The 18483-nt window shown below is 45.0% G+C and overlaps 1 protein-coding gene across 1 annotated transcript in view; it reads left to right on the top strand.

The window, feature by feature from the left end:
• Nucleotides 1-1093: 1093 nt before the first annotated feature.
• LOC138353089 (carbonic anhydrase-related protein 10-like) overlaps nt 1094-18483 on the top strand; it is a gene marked incomplete in the record, with an annotated part of 89705 nt that continues 72315 nt past the window's right edge. Inside the window, 1 exon segment of the mRNA XM_069305754.1 lies at nt 1094-1678. Within this exon segment, the coding sequence (XP_069161855.1) occupies nt 1522-1678 (157 nt within the window).

Raw genomic sequence — 18483 nt, 5'->3', positions numbered from 1 at the left:
GTGTCTATGGCACCTCTGCTCTTCACTGGACCTCTGATGTTTATACAGTGTTCTCTGATTGTGCCTATGGCACCCCTGCTCTTCACTGGACCTCTGATGTTTATACAGTGTTCTCTGATTGTGTCTATGGCACCTCTGCTCTTCACTGGACCTCTGATGTTTATACAGTGTTCTCTGATTGTGCCTATGGCACCCCTGCTCTTCACTGGACCTCTGATGTTTATACAGTGTTCTCTGATTGTGCCTATGGCACCTCTGCTCTTCACTGGACCTCTGATGTTTATACAGTGTTCTCTGATTGTGTCTATGGCACCTCTGCTCTTCACTGGACCTCTGATGTTTATACAGTGTTCTCTGATTGTGCCTATGGCACCTCTGCTCTTCACTGGACCTCTGATGTTTATACAGTGTTCTCTGATTGTGCCTATGGCACCCCTGCTCTTCACTGGTTCTATTCTGCATTTTCTTTCATATCGTTCACTCCTGCATATGTAGTTATTTTACTGTGTAGATTTGGTACCTGGCCCTCCAGTATCTTCCACGTGTATATTTTGTATATTATTAGCTGGTTCATTAGCTTGTACGAGGGTGCGTGTGTTCAATGCTTTTTGAAATAGTAATATTATTGATACTGGTGAGCCCTGTCATTCCTTCTTAGAACTCTAGTTGGTTTGTCAGGCATGACTTCGTGTCTCTGAACTGTGTAGGGGCTTTGTTGAGAAGTTAATTCTCTCTAGGTGTGAGGGAGTCTTTTGAGGTTAAGGAGACACATGTGAGGGCCACAGGTGTGTGAGGGACACAGGTGTGTGAGGGACACAGGTATGTAAGGGACACAGGTGTGTGAGGGACACAGGTGTGTGAGGGACACAGGTGTGTGAGGGACACAGGTGTGTGAGGGACACAGGTGTGTAAGGGACACAGGTGTGTAAGGGACACAGGTGTGTGAGGGATGCTGTGATGGGGTGTGAAGGGAGGGAGGGGGGAAGACAGAGGGGACAGTGAGAGGGGGGGGTTATCGTAGGTGTGTGTGAAGGTGGGGGCCGAGACTACATAAAGGGCGGGCAGTGGGCCGGGCGGGCCAGTGTGGGCCGAGCTGTGGTAGCAGCAGGTCGGGCAAGTGGTCGGTGTGGCCGCCTTACCTCCCCGTCCACACATCACGTGCTCCACTCCCCCGGCCCACAGAAACACATATACCTACGCCATTTTTGGCTCAAAATTTACCTTCGAGTGTGTGAGTGCCACGACTGGAGAACAGTGCCACATACAGGCTTCCTACATACTCATTCGAACTGTTTTTATCATACATTACAATAGCATTTTATCAGCATCTTTGACGATAAACTAAATCCAGTGAGATTTAAGATAACGTGGATAAGAAAAACTCTAAATCTAATTTTCTAATAGTATTTGATTCCATAAGAGGAAGCGACTAAAACCCAGTGTTCAGACGGAAGTTTGTCTCTCAGATGGAGAGGTTCGAACCCAGTACTCATGATCTGAGGGTAGAGTACTAGACCAGGTATGGCCCGTGGGGGGATATGGACTCTGAGGGAGTCCTCTATGTCCACCATGCCGTCTGCCAACACCAACAGCTGCAGTAATGGGAGGGGCAAGATGTGTGATGTTGGTGTTATGTTGGTGCTGCTCTCTCTCCTCGGGTTCCTCATTGATGGTGTTGGTAAGTAACTGTTTGTTGGTGTGTTGGTGACTGTTGGTGACTGTTGGTGTGTTGGTGACTGTTGGTGTGTTGGTGACTGTTGTGGTGTTGGTGACTGTTGGTGTGTTGGTGACTGTTGGTGTGTTGGTGACTGTTGTGGTGTTGGTGACTGTTGGTGTGTTGGTGACTGTTGGTGTGTTGGTGACTGTTGTGGTGTTGGTGACTGTTGGTGACTGTTGGTGTGTTAGTGACTGTTGGTGTGTTGGTGACAGTTGTGGTGTTGGTGACTGTTGGTGACTGTTGGTGTGTTGGTGACTGTTGTGGTGTTGGTGACTGTTGGTGTGTTGGTGACTGTTGGTGTGTTGGTGACTGTTGTGGTGTTGGTGACTGTTGGTGTGTTGGTGACTGTTGGTGTGTTGGGGACTGTTGGTGTGTTGGTGACTGTTGGTGTGTTGGTGACTGTTGGTGTGTTGGTGACTGTTGGTGTGTTGGTGACTGTTGGTGTGTTGGTGACTGTTGGTGTTTTGGTGACTGTTGGTGTGTTGGTGACTGTTGGTGTGTTGGTGACTTGGTGTGTTGGTGACAGTTGGTGTGTTGGTGACTTGGTGTGTTGGTGACAGTTGGTGTGTTGGTGACTTGGTGTGTTGGTGACTTGGTGTGTTGGTGACAGTTGGTGTGTTGGTGACTGTTGGTGTGTTGGTGACTGTTGGTGTGTTGGTGACTGTTGGTGTGTTGGTGACTGTTGGTGTGTTGGTGACTGTTGGTGTTTTGGTGACTGTTGGTGTGTTGGTGTGTTGGTGACTTGGTGTGTTGGTGACAGTTGGTGTGTTGGTGACTTGGTGTGTTGGTGACAGTTGGTGTGTTGGTGACTTGGTGTGTTGGTGACTTGGTGTGTTGGTGACAGTTGGTGTGTTGGTGACTTGGTGTGTTGGTGACTGTTGGTGTGTCGGTGACTTGGTGTGTTGGTGACTGTTGTGGTGTTGGTGACTGTTGGTGTGTTGGTGACTGTTGTGGTGTTGGTGACTTGGTGTGTTGGTGACTGTTGGAGTGTCGGTGACTTGGTGTGTTGGTGACTGTTGGTGTGTTGGTGACTGTTGGTGTGTTGGTGACTGTTGGTGTGTTGGTGACTTGGTGTGTTGGTGACTGTTGGTGTGTTGGTGACTGTTGGTGTGTTGGTGACTGTTGGTGTGTTGGTGACTTGGTGTGTTGGTGACTGTTGGTGTGTTGGTGACTGTTGGTGTGTTGGTGACTTGGTGTGTTGGTGACTGTTGGTGTGTCGGTGACTTGGTGTGTTGGTGACTGTTGTGGTGTTGGTGACTGTTGTGGTGTTGGTGACTTGGTGTGTTGGTGACTGTTGGTGTGTCGGTGACTTGGTGTGTTGGTGACTGTTGTGGTGTTGGTGACTTGGTGTGTTGGTGACTGTTGTGGTGTTGGTGACTGTTGGTGTGTTGGGGACTGTTGGTGTGTTGGTGACTGTTGGTGTGTTGGTGACTGTTGTGGTGTTGGTGACTGTTGGTGTGTTGGTGACTGTTGGTGTGTTGGTGACTGTTGTGGTGTTGGTGACTGTTGGTGTGTTGGTGACTGTTGGTGTGTTGGTGACTGTTGGTGTGTTGGTGACTGTTGGTGTGTTGGTGACTGTTGGTGTGTTGGTGACTGTTGGTGTGTTGGTGACTGTTGGTGTGTTGGTAACTGTTGGTGTGTTGGTGACTGTTGATGTGTTGGTGACTGTTGTGGTGTTGGTGACTGTTGGTGTGTTGGTGACTGTTGGTGTGTTGGGGATTGTTGTGGTGTTGGTGACTGTTGGTGTGTTGGTGACTGTTGGTGTGTTGGTGACTGTTGGTGTGTTGGTGACTGTTGGTGTGTTGGTGACTGTTGATGTGTTGGTGACTGTTGTGGTGTTGGTGACTGTTGGTGTGTTGGTGACTGTTGATGTGTTGGTGACTGTTGTGGTGTTGGTGACTGTTGATGTGTTGGTGATTGTTGGTGTGTTGGTGACTGTTGGTGTGTTGGTGACTGTTGTGGTGTTGGTGACTGTTGGTGTGTTGGTGACTGTTGTGGTGTTGGTGACTGTTGGTGTGTTGGTGACTGTTGTGGTGTTGGTGACTGTTGGTGTGTTGGTGACTGTTGGTGTGTTGGTGATTGTTGGTGTGTTGGTGACTGTTGTGGTGTTGGTGACTGTTGGTGTGTTGGTGACTGTTGTGGTGTTGGTGACTGTTGGTGTGTTGGTGACTGTTGTGGTGTTGGTGACTGTTGGTGTGTTGGTGACTGTTGTGGTGTTGGTGACTGTTGGTGTGTTGGTGACTGTTGTGGTGTTGGTGACTGTTGTGGTGTTGGTGACTGTTGGTGTGTTGGGGACTGTTGGTGTGTTGGTGACTGTTGGTGTGTTGGTGACTGTTGGTGTGTTGGTGACTGTTGTGGTGTTGGTGACTGTTGGTGTGTTGGTGACTGTTGTGGTGTTGGTGACTGTTGGTGTGTTGGTGACTGTTGGTGTGTTGGTGACTGTTGGTGTGTTGGTGACTGTTGGTGTGTTGGTGACTGTTGGTGTGTTGGTGACTGTTGGTGTGTTGGTGACTGTTGGTGTGTTGGTGACTGTTGATGTGTTGGTGACTGTTGGTGTGTTGGTGACTGTTGGTGTGTTGGTGACTGTTGATGTGTTGGTGACTGTTGTGGTGTTGGTGACTGTTAATGTGTTGGTGATTGTTGGTGTGTTGGTGACTGTTGGTGTGTTGGTGACTGTTGGTGTGTTGGTGACTGTTGTGGTGTTGGTGTGTTGGGGACTGTTGGTGTGTTGGTGACTGTTGGTGTGTTGGTGACTGTTGTGGTGTTGGTGTGTTGGGGACTGTTGGTGTGTTGGTGACTGTTGGTGTGTTGGTGACTGTTGGTGTGTTGGTGACTGTTGGTGTGTTGGTGACTGTTGGTGTGTTGGTGACTGTTGTGGTGTTGGTGTGTTGGGGACTGTTGGTGTGTTGGTGACTGTTGATGTGTTGGTGACTGTTGTGGTGTTGGTGACTGTTGATGTGTTGGTGACTGTTGGTGTGTTGGTGACTGTTGTGGTGTTGGTGACTGTTGGTGTGTTGGTGACTGTTGATGTGTTGGTGACTGTTGGTGTGTTGGTGACTGTTGGTGTGTTGGTGACTGTTGTGGTGTTGGTGTGTTGGTGACTGTTGTGGTGTTGGTGACTGTTGGTGTGTTGGTGACTGTTGATGTGTTGGTGACTGTTGTGGTGTTGGTGACTGTTGGTGTGTTGGTGACTGTTGGTGTGTTGGTGACTGTTGGTGTGTTGGTGACTGTTGGTGTGTTGGTGACTGTTGGTGTGTTGGTGACTGTTGGTGTGTTGCTGACTGTTGATGTGTTGGTGACTGTTGGTGTGTTGGTGACTGTTGGTGTGTTGGTGACTGTTGATGTGTTGGTGACTGTTGTGGTGTTGGTGACTGTTAATGTGTTGGTGATTGTTGGTGTGTTGGTGACTGTTGGTGTGTTGGTGACTGTTGGTGTGTTGGTGACTGTTGTGGTGTTGGTGTGTTGGGGACTGTTGGTGTGTTGGTGACTGTTGGTGTGTTGGTGACTGTTGTGGTGTTGGTGTGTTGGGGACTGTTGGTGTGTTGGTGACTGTTGGTGTGTTGGTGACTGTTGGTGTGTTGGTGACTGTTGGTGTGTTGGTGACTGTTGTGGTGTTGGTGTGTTGGGGACTGTTGGTGTGTTGGTGACTGTTGATGTGTTGGTGACTGTTGTGGTGTTGGTGACTGTTGATGTGTTGGTGACTGTTGGTGTGTTGGTGACTGTTGTGGTGTTGGTGACTGTTGGTGTGTTGGTGACTGTTGATGTGTTGGTGACTGTTGGTGTGTTGGTGACTGTTGGTGTGTTGGTGACTGTTGTGGTGTTGGTGTGTTGGTGACTGTTGTGGTGTTGGTGACTGTTGGTGTGTTGGTGACTGTTGATGTGTTGGTGACTGTTGTGGTGTTGGTGACTGTTGGTGTGTTGGTGACTGTTGGTGTGTTGGTGACTGTTGGTGTGTTGGTGACTGTTGGTGTGTTGGTGACTGTTGATGTGTTGGTGACTGTTGTGGTGTTGGTGACTGTTGATGTGTTGGTGACTGTTGGTGTGTTGGTGACTGTTGGTGTGTTGGTGACTGTTGGTGTGTTGGGGACTGTTGGTGACTGTTGGTGTGTTGGTGACTGTTGTGGTGTTGGTGACTGTTGGTGACTGTTGTGGTGTTGGGGACTGTTGGTGTGTTGGTGACTGTTGTGGTGTTGGTGACTGTTGGTGTGTTGGTGACTGTTGGTGTGTTGGTGACTGTTGATGTGTTGGTGACTGTTGTGGTGTTGGTGACTGTTGATGTGTTGGTGACTGTTGGTGTGTTGGTGACTGTTGATGTGTTGGTGACTGTTGTGGTGTTGGTGACTGTTGATGTGTTGGTGACTGTTGGTGTGTTGGTGACTGTTGATGTGTTGGTGACTGTTGGTGTGTTGGTGACTGTTGGTGTGTTGGTGACTGTTGGTGTGTTAGTGACTGTTGTGGTGTTGGTGACTGTTGGTGTGTTGGTGACTGTTGGTGTGTTGGTGACTTGTGGTGTTGGTGACTGTTGGTGTGTTGGTGACTGTTGGTGTGTTGGTGACTGTTGGTGTGTTGGTGACTGTTGGTGTGTTGGTGACTGTTGGTGTGTTGGTGACTGTTGTGGTGTTGGTGACTGTTGGTGTGTTGGTGACTGTTGGTGTGTTGGTGACTGTTGTGGTGTTGGTGACTGTTGGTGTGTTGGTGACTGTTGATGTGTTGGTGACTGTTGGTGTGTTGGTGACAGTTGGTGTGTTGGTGACTGTTGTGGTGTTGGTGACTGTTGGTGTGTTGGTGACTGTTGTGGTGTTGGTGACTGTTGGTGTGTTGGTGACAGTTGGTGTGTTGGTGACTGTTGTGGTGTTGGTGACTGTTGGTGTGTTGGTGACTGTTGGTGTGTTGGTGACTGTTGTGGTGTTGGTGACTGTTGGTGTGTTCGTGACTGTTGTGGTGTTGGTGACTGTTGGTGTGTTGGTGACTGTTGGTGTGTTGGTGACTGTTGTGGTGTTGGTGACTGTTGTGGTGTTGGTGACTGTTGTGGTGTTGGTGACTGTTGTGGTGTTGGTGACTGTTGGTGTGTTGGTGACTGTTGGTGTGTTGGTGACTGTTGTGGTGTTGGTGACTGTTGGTGTGTTGGTGACTGTTGGTGTGTTGGTGACTGTTGGTGTGTTGGTGACTTGGTGTGTTGGGGGCTGTTGGTGTGTTGGTGACTGTTGGTGTGTTGGTGACTGTTGGTGTGTTGGTGACTGTTGGAGTGTTGGTGACTGTTGGTGTGTTGGGGACTGTTGGTGTGTTGGTGACTGTTGGTGTGTTGGTGACTGTTGGTGTGTTGGTGACTGTTGGTGTGTTGGTGACTGTTGGTGTGTTGGTGACTGTTGGTGACTGCTGGGGTGTTGGGGATTGTTGGTGACTGTTGGTGTGTTGGTGACTGTTGATGTGTTGGTGACTGCTGGGGTGTTGGGGATTGTTGGTGACTGTTGGTGTGTTGGTGACTGTTGATGTGTTGGTGACTGTTGTGGTGTTGGGGATTGTTGGTGACTGTTGGTGTGTTGGTGACTGTTGTGGTGTTGGGGACTGTTGGTGACTGTTAGTGTGTTGGTGACTGTTGGTGACTGTTAGTGTGTTGGTGACTGTTGGTGTGTTGGGGACTGTTGGTGTGTTGGTGACTGTTGGTGTGTTGGGGACTGTTGTGGTGTTGGGGACTGTTGTGGTGTTGGTGACTGTTGGTGTGTTGGTGACTGTTGGTGTGTTGGTGACTGTTGGTGTGTTGGTGACTGTTGGTGTGTTGGTGACTGTTGGTGTGTTGGTGACTGTTGGTGTGTTGGTGACTGTTGGTGTGTTGGTGACTGTTGTGGTGTTGGTGACTGTTGGTGTGTTGGTAACTGTTGGTGTGTTGGTGACTGTTGGTGTGTTGGTGACTGTTGGTGTGTTGGTGACTGTTGGTGACTGTTGGTGTGTTGGTGACTGTTGTGGTGTTGGTGACTGTTGGTGACTGTTGGTGTGTTATTATGCAGAACATTAACAAAATGTTAATCTAAACATTAGTACTGATAACAGTCGTTAGTGGTAAAATTGTATCTTATTATTGCATATGCAACTTTATTTACACTAATATATTTGGTCTAATTCAATTTGTCATTCATTTAATGTTGCAACTCCAGACGAGTCCGACGGGGGGGGGGGGGGTGTTGTATAATGTATTATCATTCATAACTACAACATGTGGCCCAGCTTATCTTACACGCTTGTGTAAAGCTTGACCTGTCCGTTACCGTCTAGTCCCGTATAGCAGGGGGGCGGGGGGGGGGGGGGGGAGGGGTTGTATTCTATGTATTCCATGTGAAGTTGAGATATATACATGATAGTTTTTGGGTGTATCACCACTATCATATGGTCTAATAGGCCTTTTGCAGCTGCCTTAATTATAATGTTACGTTCTTATAAATGTATTATTATAATTTATTATTATTATTATTAAAGTAATTACAGTAATAATATTGAAAATTACAATATATAAACTACTGAAACGAGTAAGTAAAGCAATGAGCAAACTCTCACGAAGTCTCAGGTGTCGGGTGGGGGAGGAGCAAGGGAGTTGGGGGGAGGTGGGAGGGGAGGTATTATGGTGGGAGGGGGAGGGGGTGGAGGAGGGGGTGGGGGAGGATGCGGGGGAAGGGGGAGGGGGGAGGGACACATAAACCAACTTAAACCCTGGAGCACAAAGGCCGTAATCCCCTGAGTGCGACGTATCAATCCTGGCCAGGAATAAAGAAGGTAATCGTAAGTATACGATAGTTTTAGTCTCTAGTGTACGATGGCTTGTGTTTACCTCCCCGTCCTGCACACACTCGCTGGCACCGTGATCTGTTATTGTCTCTCCCTCTCACAGGAGGTGGGAGAGAGGGAGAGAGAGGGAGAGAGGGAGAGAGAGGGAGAGGGAGAGAGAGAGAGAGAGAGAGAGAGAGAGACAGAGCAAAACACCCAACAAAGGTGCTAAGTGAATGCATGTACAGTTAGTACAAGCAACAACAACAATAAACACAACACAACACTAAGCAAAGGTAAACACAACAACAATAAAAACACCACTCTACATACATAACACTTCCCAGACCACACTCTCCAGGGTGTCCTGACCCTCCAACACCCACTCCTTCTCTCACCCTAACCCACAACCTCCCCAGCCCACAACCTCCCCAGCTCACAACCTTCGCCACCGTCGACCCCGAACATAATTATGGTACACACACACACACACACATCTGTACACCTGTTGATTGACAGTTGAGAGGCGGGACCAAAGAGCCAGAGCTCAACCCCCGCAAGCACAACTAGGTAGGTGAGTACGCACGCACGCACGCGCACTCACATACTCCACAATCAAATAAGGCGAAGGGTGATCTAATTCCGCCCGAGCATATAAACCACCTCTCTAAGTCTAACTTCAATTTCAAATTAAGTCCATTGTTCCTCCCCCTCACCCCTACCCCCCCCCCCTCACCCCTCACATCACACCCAGAATTGAAGAGAGGAAATGGGAACATTTTTCCTTTCTATTTTTTTTCTTCCCCTGTATATTTTTCCCTCCTTTCACCTATTCTTTTGTTTTTTCCTCCCTTTATCTTATTTTTTTCAAATGTGAATACTTACTTTTCTTTCTTCTATATACTTGTGCTTCTCAGGTTATATATACGCTTTCTTAAACCCTATTTCCCCTCATCTTCCCCTAACCTTTCCCGTCCTATTCCTCTCTCCTATTCACTTTTGTTACCTATTCCTCCACTCTCCCCCTAACCCTTTCTTCCCATTAATACCCCTTCCCCATTTTCTTTTCTTTCCGGCAGAAAAAAAATCATTGTTGGTTTGGCGGTAAATTGAAGCCAGAATCAATGAAAGAAAACGCAATTCAAGTCATCATATTTATCAATTTAATAACACACAGAGGAACAGAGTTTATCACTCATGATGAACTCATAACTCATGATGAACTCATGATCACTCATCACAAATGATGAACTAGGCTAGTTAACGTTAGGAGTTTAATGTGCATAGGTTTGATTAGGCTTGGTTGTATAAATGCGTTTCGTTATTTTGGGTTGAATAAAAATATATCTGCTTGAGTTTGGATTAATTTTAATATATTTCGTTAGGTTTCTGGGTTAAGATTTAATTCCTATGATTCGTAAGGTTAGGTTTGATGTTGATAAAATATCCACACGTTTAGAATAGATATATTTCGTTAAATTACTCTTGGTTTAATTTTGTTATGTTTGGTTGAAATTGAAATTGAAATTGAAATAAGTTTATTGAGGTAAAATACACACAAAGGGATGAGGTAGCTCAAGCTATTCTCACCCCGTTCAGTACAACGTGTTAGTACATACATAGACACACATCACAAACAATAAACCTGTTACCAAACATTCTGAGAGATAAACATGTACATTTCCTCCTTCACAAGTAGTATGGTATCAGACGTACACAAATACTTTTATGACCTAGGTATACGGATAATTCAACAAAATATTACAGTCTTGGTGCAAAATTCTTAAATCTCTCAAGAATATCATCAACCTTTCCTTTGTGACACATCCAGGCTATTTGCTCAGGAACAGTCCTTATCTCAGTGTTTCTATATACATTAATCAACGGACAATCAAGAACATAATGGGCAAGGGTGTGAGACCTTAATATACCACATAGTTTACACTTCGTGTCATTATCCTGAACGCCTATCCCATATTCCCAGTAATATTTGTACCCAAGCCTGAGCCGCATGTACACAGAGTCACTCCAAGCATTTCTCCTTTTACCATAAGTGAAAAGTTTGGTTAAGTTGGTTTAATTCGCATATACCTGAGTAGGATTAATTTGGATATGTTAGGTTTAAGATGAATATTTTTAGTTACATGAAGATAGGCTTATTTTTTAAATAATTAAGTATAAGTTAAATTTAATATTAAAATATTTAAGTATAGTAGGCTAGGTTTCGCGTTAGTATATATTTAACAATGTAAGGACAATAAAAAACGCGTAATTCGGTTATGCGTAAGTGTTATCTTGAGATGATTTCGGGGCTTTAGTGTCCCTGCGGCCCGGTCCTCGACCAGGCCTCCATCCCCAGGAAGCAGCCCGTGACAGCTGACTACCACCCAGGTACCTATTTTATTGCTAGGTAACAGGGGCATAGGGTGAAAGAAACTCTGCCCATTGCTTCTCGCCGGCGCCTGGGATCGAACCCTGGACCACAGGATCACAGGTCTAGTGTGCTCGGCCGACCGGCTCCCTTGTAGCGTAGTGTAGCAATATAAAAAGACTGAACGTTTTCGTGTTTCAACACATTATCAAGGCTTAAGCAACTCCTTGACAATGTTTTGAAACACGAAAACGTTAGGAATTTTCGTTTTCTTTTCTTAGTAGATACTTACGCATATGTAAGTATATTAGGCTAGATTTATTTTTATTATTATTATTTTGGTTAGGATTAATTTATTTATTTATTTATATATATACAAGAAGGTACATTGGGATTGCGAGGATACATAGCATAGTAATTATATTCTTGTAAAGCCACTAGTACGCGCAGCGTTTCGGCCAGAAAAGTGATCTTTCAGAGAATTAGAAAGAATTAGAAAATTAGAAATTAAATTATTTATTAGAAAAATTAGAATTAGAAAAAGTATGTCTGCCATTTTAATAATGTTAGTGTTATCCTTTGTAAATAACATAATTTTTGGGGGGGAAATATTTCGTATTTTAACTTAATTTATCATTACAAACTTACGCAACGCCTCTACGGGTGCCAACCGCCTACTGCTCACTCAACAAATCGGAAACCGGCGATTTGTTGATACTAGGACTTGATACATCCCCCCTTCCTTTATTGAGAGGAATAAAGTCAAGTTAGACCCAAGGGGCAGAAATGTTGTTGCCGTCAATAAAGTAGCGGCGGTGGCGGCAGCGATGGAGAGAGAGCAGCAAGCCGATTACACCATAATTAAAGACCACCTGAGCGGGAAATGACATCACAGCTGAGACAATACAAACCTTCATTCTGTTCGTTCCACTTAAGACGTGTTCCAGACGCAATTGTTTTGAACCGGGAGTGGGGTTGCTTCGTGAGGCTTCAGTATAAATATGGCTTATAAGGCTTCAGTATATAATATAAATATATAAATAAATATCAGATATCAGAAGTATGTGTAGAATAATAAACCTCACATTGTTTGAGTTAGGAAAACACTATTTGTCAAATATTGATACTGTTCTTAAATGATTTCCCCATTTTGCACCCGCAAGATAACGTAAGCTTTTAAGGGTTGATAGATGTTAATCTTCTTGTTTGAGGAGCTGTTCACTTGAGACAGTTAAGCAAGTCCCAGCTGTGTCTGGGTACAAGTGACAGGATGAACAACCCAGCGGGTTTTCTTCCTATTGGGGAGTGTTGTACATGCTGCTATGGCGGTGTGTCCACTCACAAGATGAGTGGCGCTGCCCAATAAACTCGCCCCTCGGGGCAAAATTAAAAAAAAAAAAAAAATCAGTATAAATGTCTTTCTGATACTATTTTACACGAGAATTTTATATGAAATATGAAAGCACACAAAACCTCCTTTCAGCCCAAAATATTATATTAAAGATTAGAGATAATGAGTAACAATAACGGGGGCCGGAAATAATTAACCCGAGCAAAACAGGAAAGGGAAAGTGAGGAGATTTCAATTTTACATGGATCCTGGATCCATGTGAAGTTGTCCTTAGAGGATCGAAACCAACTTCACATGGATCCTGGATCCATGTGAAGTTGTCCTGAGAAGATCGAAACCAACTTCACATGGATCCTGGATCCATGTGAAGTTGTCCTTAGAGGATCGAAACCAACTTCACATGGATCCTGGATCCATGTGAAGTTGTCCTGAGAAGATCGAAACTTAGTCAGTTTCATTTCATTTTCTTTCATGCGGATATTTTGAATCGGATAATGCGGACAATTACTGAAAGAAAATGATTTATGAGGATAACCCAGAGAAACACCAGTGACCTTCCCCGCACAATGTTTGTAAACAATTTTGGCTCTGGGTTGATTAATCGGCGTCTAAGCGACCCGTCACAATGTAAACAATCCCAACTCTGGGTAACATCTTGGGCGTCTAAGATGTTGCCCAAACACTTCCTCAAATATTTATAAACAATCCCGGCTTTAGCTGGCGCGGGGCCAAAGTCTCCCTCGGCGCACATTAACTGAAATTTGTTATTCATAAACATACAAGTCTTTACATATAACCGATTGCTATTTCTATTATTATGGATATGCAATAAAGGCTCTTTTGCCCCCTTGAAAAAATATACTATACGAAATCCTGACTCAGATATTTTTTTTATTTTAAACAAACTAAGCGATCGTTCGTTCACATTTTTACAAACAAAACCGTCGAGACCATTTGGATATATACATTTCTTGCTTTCTATTTTGATTGCGTTGTTATTTTCTATTTTTATTATTATTCTTTCTAGTATTATTAATTCTATATACATTTAAACTGGCTACTTCTAAGCATTAGAAGTACCCACCACTATGCTCTTCCTATCGAAGGAACCATATAAATTGCAAACTACTGTAGTGCAGTTGTAGTTTAGTAGAATACATGTATACTCAGTGTATTCGTGGTATGTCCAATGTAGCATATATTTCGGAGTGCACAGTCACCAAAGCTGCATTTGTAGTGATACAGTACATTAGTAGTACACCTCAGTGTGTCAGAGGAGGCAGAGATGTTACTTCTCATAATGAGGGGAAGATGTACGAGGATTGTCATAATAAATGACAGGAAGAATCCTTGAGTTTTCACTGCAAGGTTTACAATTCCTGTCAATTATATATCATATCACCTCATTCTTCTTGTATGCCTGAGTAAATGTATTTTTATAATACATTAACAAACTGAGGTGTATCAATGTAGTGTATCAATACAGCTGCTGCTCTGGGGACTGGAGCCACTACAGCTCTGGAGACTGGAGCACTACAGCTCTGGAGACTGGAGCCACAACAGCTCTGGAGACTGGAGCCACTGCAGCTCTGGTGACTGGAGCCACTACAGCTCTGGTGACTGGAGTCACTACAGCTCTGGAGACTGGAGCCACTACAGCTCTGGAGACTGGAGCCACTACAGCTCTGGGGGTTCCGAGATATATGCCTCATTGAACAGTCCACGAATACACTGAGTAGACATCTTACACTCCATTTACAAGAGGAGGTATTAAGCAACATAATTCTCAACACCACAACACCATCCTGAATCACCAAAACATCTTGATGTTATCTTGAGATGATTTCGGGGCTTTAGTGTCCCCGCGGCCCGGTCCTCGACCAGGCCTCCACCCCCAGGAAGCAGCCCGTGACAGCTGACTAACACCCAGGTACCTATTTTATTGCTAGGTAACAGGGGCATAGCGTGAAAGAAACGAACCCAGGACCACAGGATCACAAGTCCAGCGTGCTGTCCGCTCGGCCGACCGGGTCCCGAAACATAGTGAAAGATACGACAGTAATCACACACACACACTGATGATCGTAAGAGGCTTCGAATGCTTGAGACTGCGTTCATTCTAGATCTGACACCAGTAATCAACATCCACATGAATTCTACTTCGAGCATACAACTGTTTGATGGTCCTCCATTGACCCAGAGGGAAGATGTAAGACCTGGCGGACAGTTAGAAGCCGTGAGCAACAATCACCTCACTCTACCCTTCGCCGCTCCCTACGATTAAGGGAATTAGGTGAATTTCTCTTTGTAAGTTTCTTACGGGCTCACCATAGCCCGTGCTACTTGGAACTTTTTGTTCTGAGTAGCTGAAAACAACAATCTTGGAAGCTCAGTATAGCTGTGTCAGTTTAACAGTGTATTCCTGAATATGTCACTTTGCTGACGAAATGTTGAACAACAAAAATGGAAAGATTAGGTTGATAGAGATACGTCCTCACACGCAGGGGTCCAGGGTTCGAGACCCGCACCGTCCAGGTGAATAGAAAGATTAAGTGATCTAGTGTTTTTTTCACCCTCCAGATGGTAGAAGATATTAGCTTAGAATGGAAAATACCCAAAAGAAAATTAATAATAGTCAAAATGCTGTTGTGTTTAATGAATAAATAAATAAATATATATATATATATATATATATATATATATATATATATATATATATATATATATATATATATATATATATATATATATATATATATACATATACACACACACAGGAATTAACAGAAAGCGAGACAGCGGAGCACAGAAAATACTGGCACTGGCGAATATAACAAAGGAATATTGAATGTGAAATTCAGGGTAGCGGGAGAGAGGGGGATGGGAGAGTGAGAGGAGAGGGAATGGGTGTATAGAGGGAATGCTAGAGAGGCAGGACATGAAGCTTTGCCAAACACTGATTCCAATACATCTGTCTCTCAAGTGTACTACCATTAGAGGAGATAACGATCACAAGAGCACATGATCACATCATACAAAGTACTGGTTAGTATAGGCGGGTGTGGAATAATAGGATATTGAGAGCGATTCTGCAGAGGGAAGTAATGATACCTGGTTGATACCTGGTTGATGGGGTTCTGGGAGTTCTTCTATTCCCCAAGCCCGGCCCGAGGCCAGGCTGGACTTGTGAGAGTTTGGTCTGAGGTATTGCTTCAGTGTAGAGGACTCGGAATTAGCGTGAGGAAGCAGATATACTACAACTTACGTCTTTCAGCTTAAAATATAAATATAAGGAAGAAGAGTGACTTCCACCCAACAGCTTGGGCTCACTTGTAACTAAAACAAATACGGTAAGGCCGACCACCCACGCATGTATAAAAGTTACAATAATACTCGATTTTATATTTTCCACTTTGTTGTACGTTTCGAGAGGTGGGCTTACCTAAACCTGCGTGTGGGTCGAACCTCAGATCTTGAGACCCATCTTTTAATCTCTTTTCGTAAATTCTCTTGAAACAGATTATTAAGTTGGCCTCAATTATCTAATAAGTTTCATCTCAGCTTTTCACTACTCTCACGAACAAGAGATTCCTTATATTCTTACAGTTCACCTATCTAGCTTATCAGCCCTCCTGCTTAACCTGTACGTCGCGAACATGTCTCGTCTCTCTCTCTCTTCCTTCACATGGCTGAGACCAGGATCATGGGAAACAAAATGAACAACATTGTCTTGAAACAAACCTGTGAAACATTTATAGTTTCCTTTAGTTTTCCAGGTCGGTGGCGAGTATGGGGGGGGGGGGCACTACCCTCTTTGTACCCATTTATTTGTGCCTGTAGAATCGAGCTTTAGCTCTTGGGTCCCGCCTTTCTAGCCGCTAGTTATCTAATTCAATGACTCCTAAATTATTCCCCAATCGTATCTACTGTTAAAATTATGAATGGAGTTCGCCTTTACCACCTGTCCACCCCATTATCCCACTACTCTAACGCAGTGGGATAACTTTCTAACATCTTTATCACTCATCTGATTTTCAAGCGTCCATCTATGCCCTCTTGTCCTGTTGGTATTCATTTTGAACATTTCTTTTTCCAATCAGTCGCCCTGAATATTTCATGTCTCCTCTCTCTTACCTTTTTCCCTAGCGACGTCATGTCTGATTCTTTCAGTCTTTCTTAAGAACATAAGAACAAAGGTAACTGCAGAAGGCCTATTGGTCCATACGTGGCAGCTCCTATCTATAACTACCCAATCCCACTCATAACCCATCCCTCGCAATTTCGAGGCGAGGGATGGGTTATGGAAAATTAGAAAAATTTCACGGGTAAACCTGTGAACCTTTTCTAGTTTTCTTATGTGCTTTTGGATAGGGACTCTACGTTAGGGCAGCATGCTCTATGACTGGTCTCACGAAGGTGGTGTACAGCGATCTAAATGCCTCCTTATTTAGGTTCCTGAATGATGTTCTGACTTTTGCCACTGTAGAGTATGCTGCTGATGTTTTCTCCTACTGATGTATTCCTCAGGAGTTAGGTTTGGTATTGTATCCACTATATGGTAATGTTTCTCTAGTCGTTACAGGGAGGTAGTTTCCCGTCATTGTGAACTGTCCTTCCCATCTCCTGGCATATTTTGCACATGCTCGTGTTGAATTCTATTAGCCATTTCTCGCATAAACTCTACATTTTATCTAAGTCATCTTGCACTATCTTACAATCTTCATCTGTCTCAACTCTTCTCATTAACTTTGCAACATCGACATATAGGATTCAACTTGTGTGATTAGGTTGTTAACATAAAAGAGAAATAGTTTGGTAGCCAGCAACAAACTCCGCTTGTTTACACCAGGAGGATTTCTCGCCTCACTGTGACTCTGACTCCAAGCTGTTAGGTACTCTCTCCTGCCCATGTCACTGCTCTTCAATTTAGTCGCGTGTGCCTCTCAAGTTTATGTAGTCGTCTCTTGCGTGTGATTGCGTGCTGTGCCTGACGTCAAGAGTGGTTCATTACACCACCAGTCTGACATACCTGGCGCTCCCTTGCTGACAGCCATATATATACCTGCCAGGTGTTATGGCAGACATATATCTGTCTCCTTGTTTACTTATCTATCAACCAAACCATGTTTTATATATAGGGAACATTCCCCTAGGCAGTCAGTAATTGTACCAGTCACAAGTGTTACAGGAAACATTGTATCTTTTTTCTTTACAACAGTGTTGCTTTCATCGCGTAAGGTAATGAACTTACCTATCAGTGACCACGGGGAAGTGAGCTCTAGCTCCTGATGCCCCGCTTGCTGGCCTTGTTGTACCTGTGGCGTTACAGCCTCACTATTTTAACGTTCAAGATCTTTGACGAACCTTTCCTTAAAGTTGTGGATGGAGGGTCCACCAAGACATGGGGTAAGGTGTTCTCTGGGGTCCACCAAGACATGGGGTATGGTGTTCTCTGGGGTCCACCAAGACATGGGGTATGGTGTTCTCTGGGGTCCACCAAGACATGGGGTATGGTGTTCTCTGGGGGTCCACCACGACATTAGGTATAGTGTTCTCTGGGGGTCCACCAAGACATGGGGTATAGTGTTCTCTGGGGGTCCACCACGACATGAGGTATAGTGTTCTCTGGGGGTCCACCACGACATGAGGTATAGTGTTCTCTGGGGGTCCAAGACATGAGGTATAGTGTTCTCTGGGGTCCACCACGACATGAGGTATGGTGTTCTCTGGGGGTCCACCACGACATGAGGTATAGTGTTCTCTGGGGGTCCACCAAGACATGAGGTATAGTGTTCTCTGGGGTCCACCACGACATGAGGTATGGTGTTCTCTGGGGGTCCACCACGACATTAGGTATAGTGTTCTCTGGGGGTCCACCAAGACATGGGGTATAGTGTTCTCTGGGGGTCCACCACGACATGAGGTAAGTGTTCTCTGGGGGTCCACCACGACATGAGGTATAGTGTTCTCTGGGGGTCCACCAAGACATGGGGTATAGTGTTCTCTGGGGTCCACCACGACATGAGGTATAGTGTTCTCTGGGGGTCCACCACGACATGAGGTATAGTGTTCTCTGGGGGTCCACCAAGACATGAGGTATAGTGTTCTCTGGGGGTCCACGAAGACATGAGGTATAGTGTTCTCTGGGGGTCCACCGAGACATGAGGTATAGTGTTCTCTGGGGGTCCACCGAGACATGAGGTATAGTGTTCTCTGGGGGTCCAACAAGACATGAGGTATAGTGTTCTCTGGGGGTCCACGAAGACATGAGGTATAGTGTTCTCTGGG

Source organism: Procambarus clarkii, chromosome 56 (genome assembly GCF_040958095.1).
Source record: "Procambarus clarkii isolate CNS0578487 chromosome 56, FALCON_Pclarkii_2.0, whole genome shotgun sequence".
Lineage (NCBI taxonomy): Eukaryota > Metazoa > Arthropoda > Malacostraca > Decapoda > Cambaridae > Procambarus > Procambarus clarkii.
This window is presented reverse-complemented; position numbering and strand designations above follow the sequence as displayed.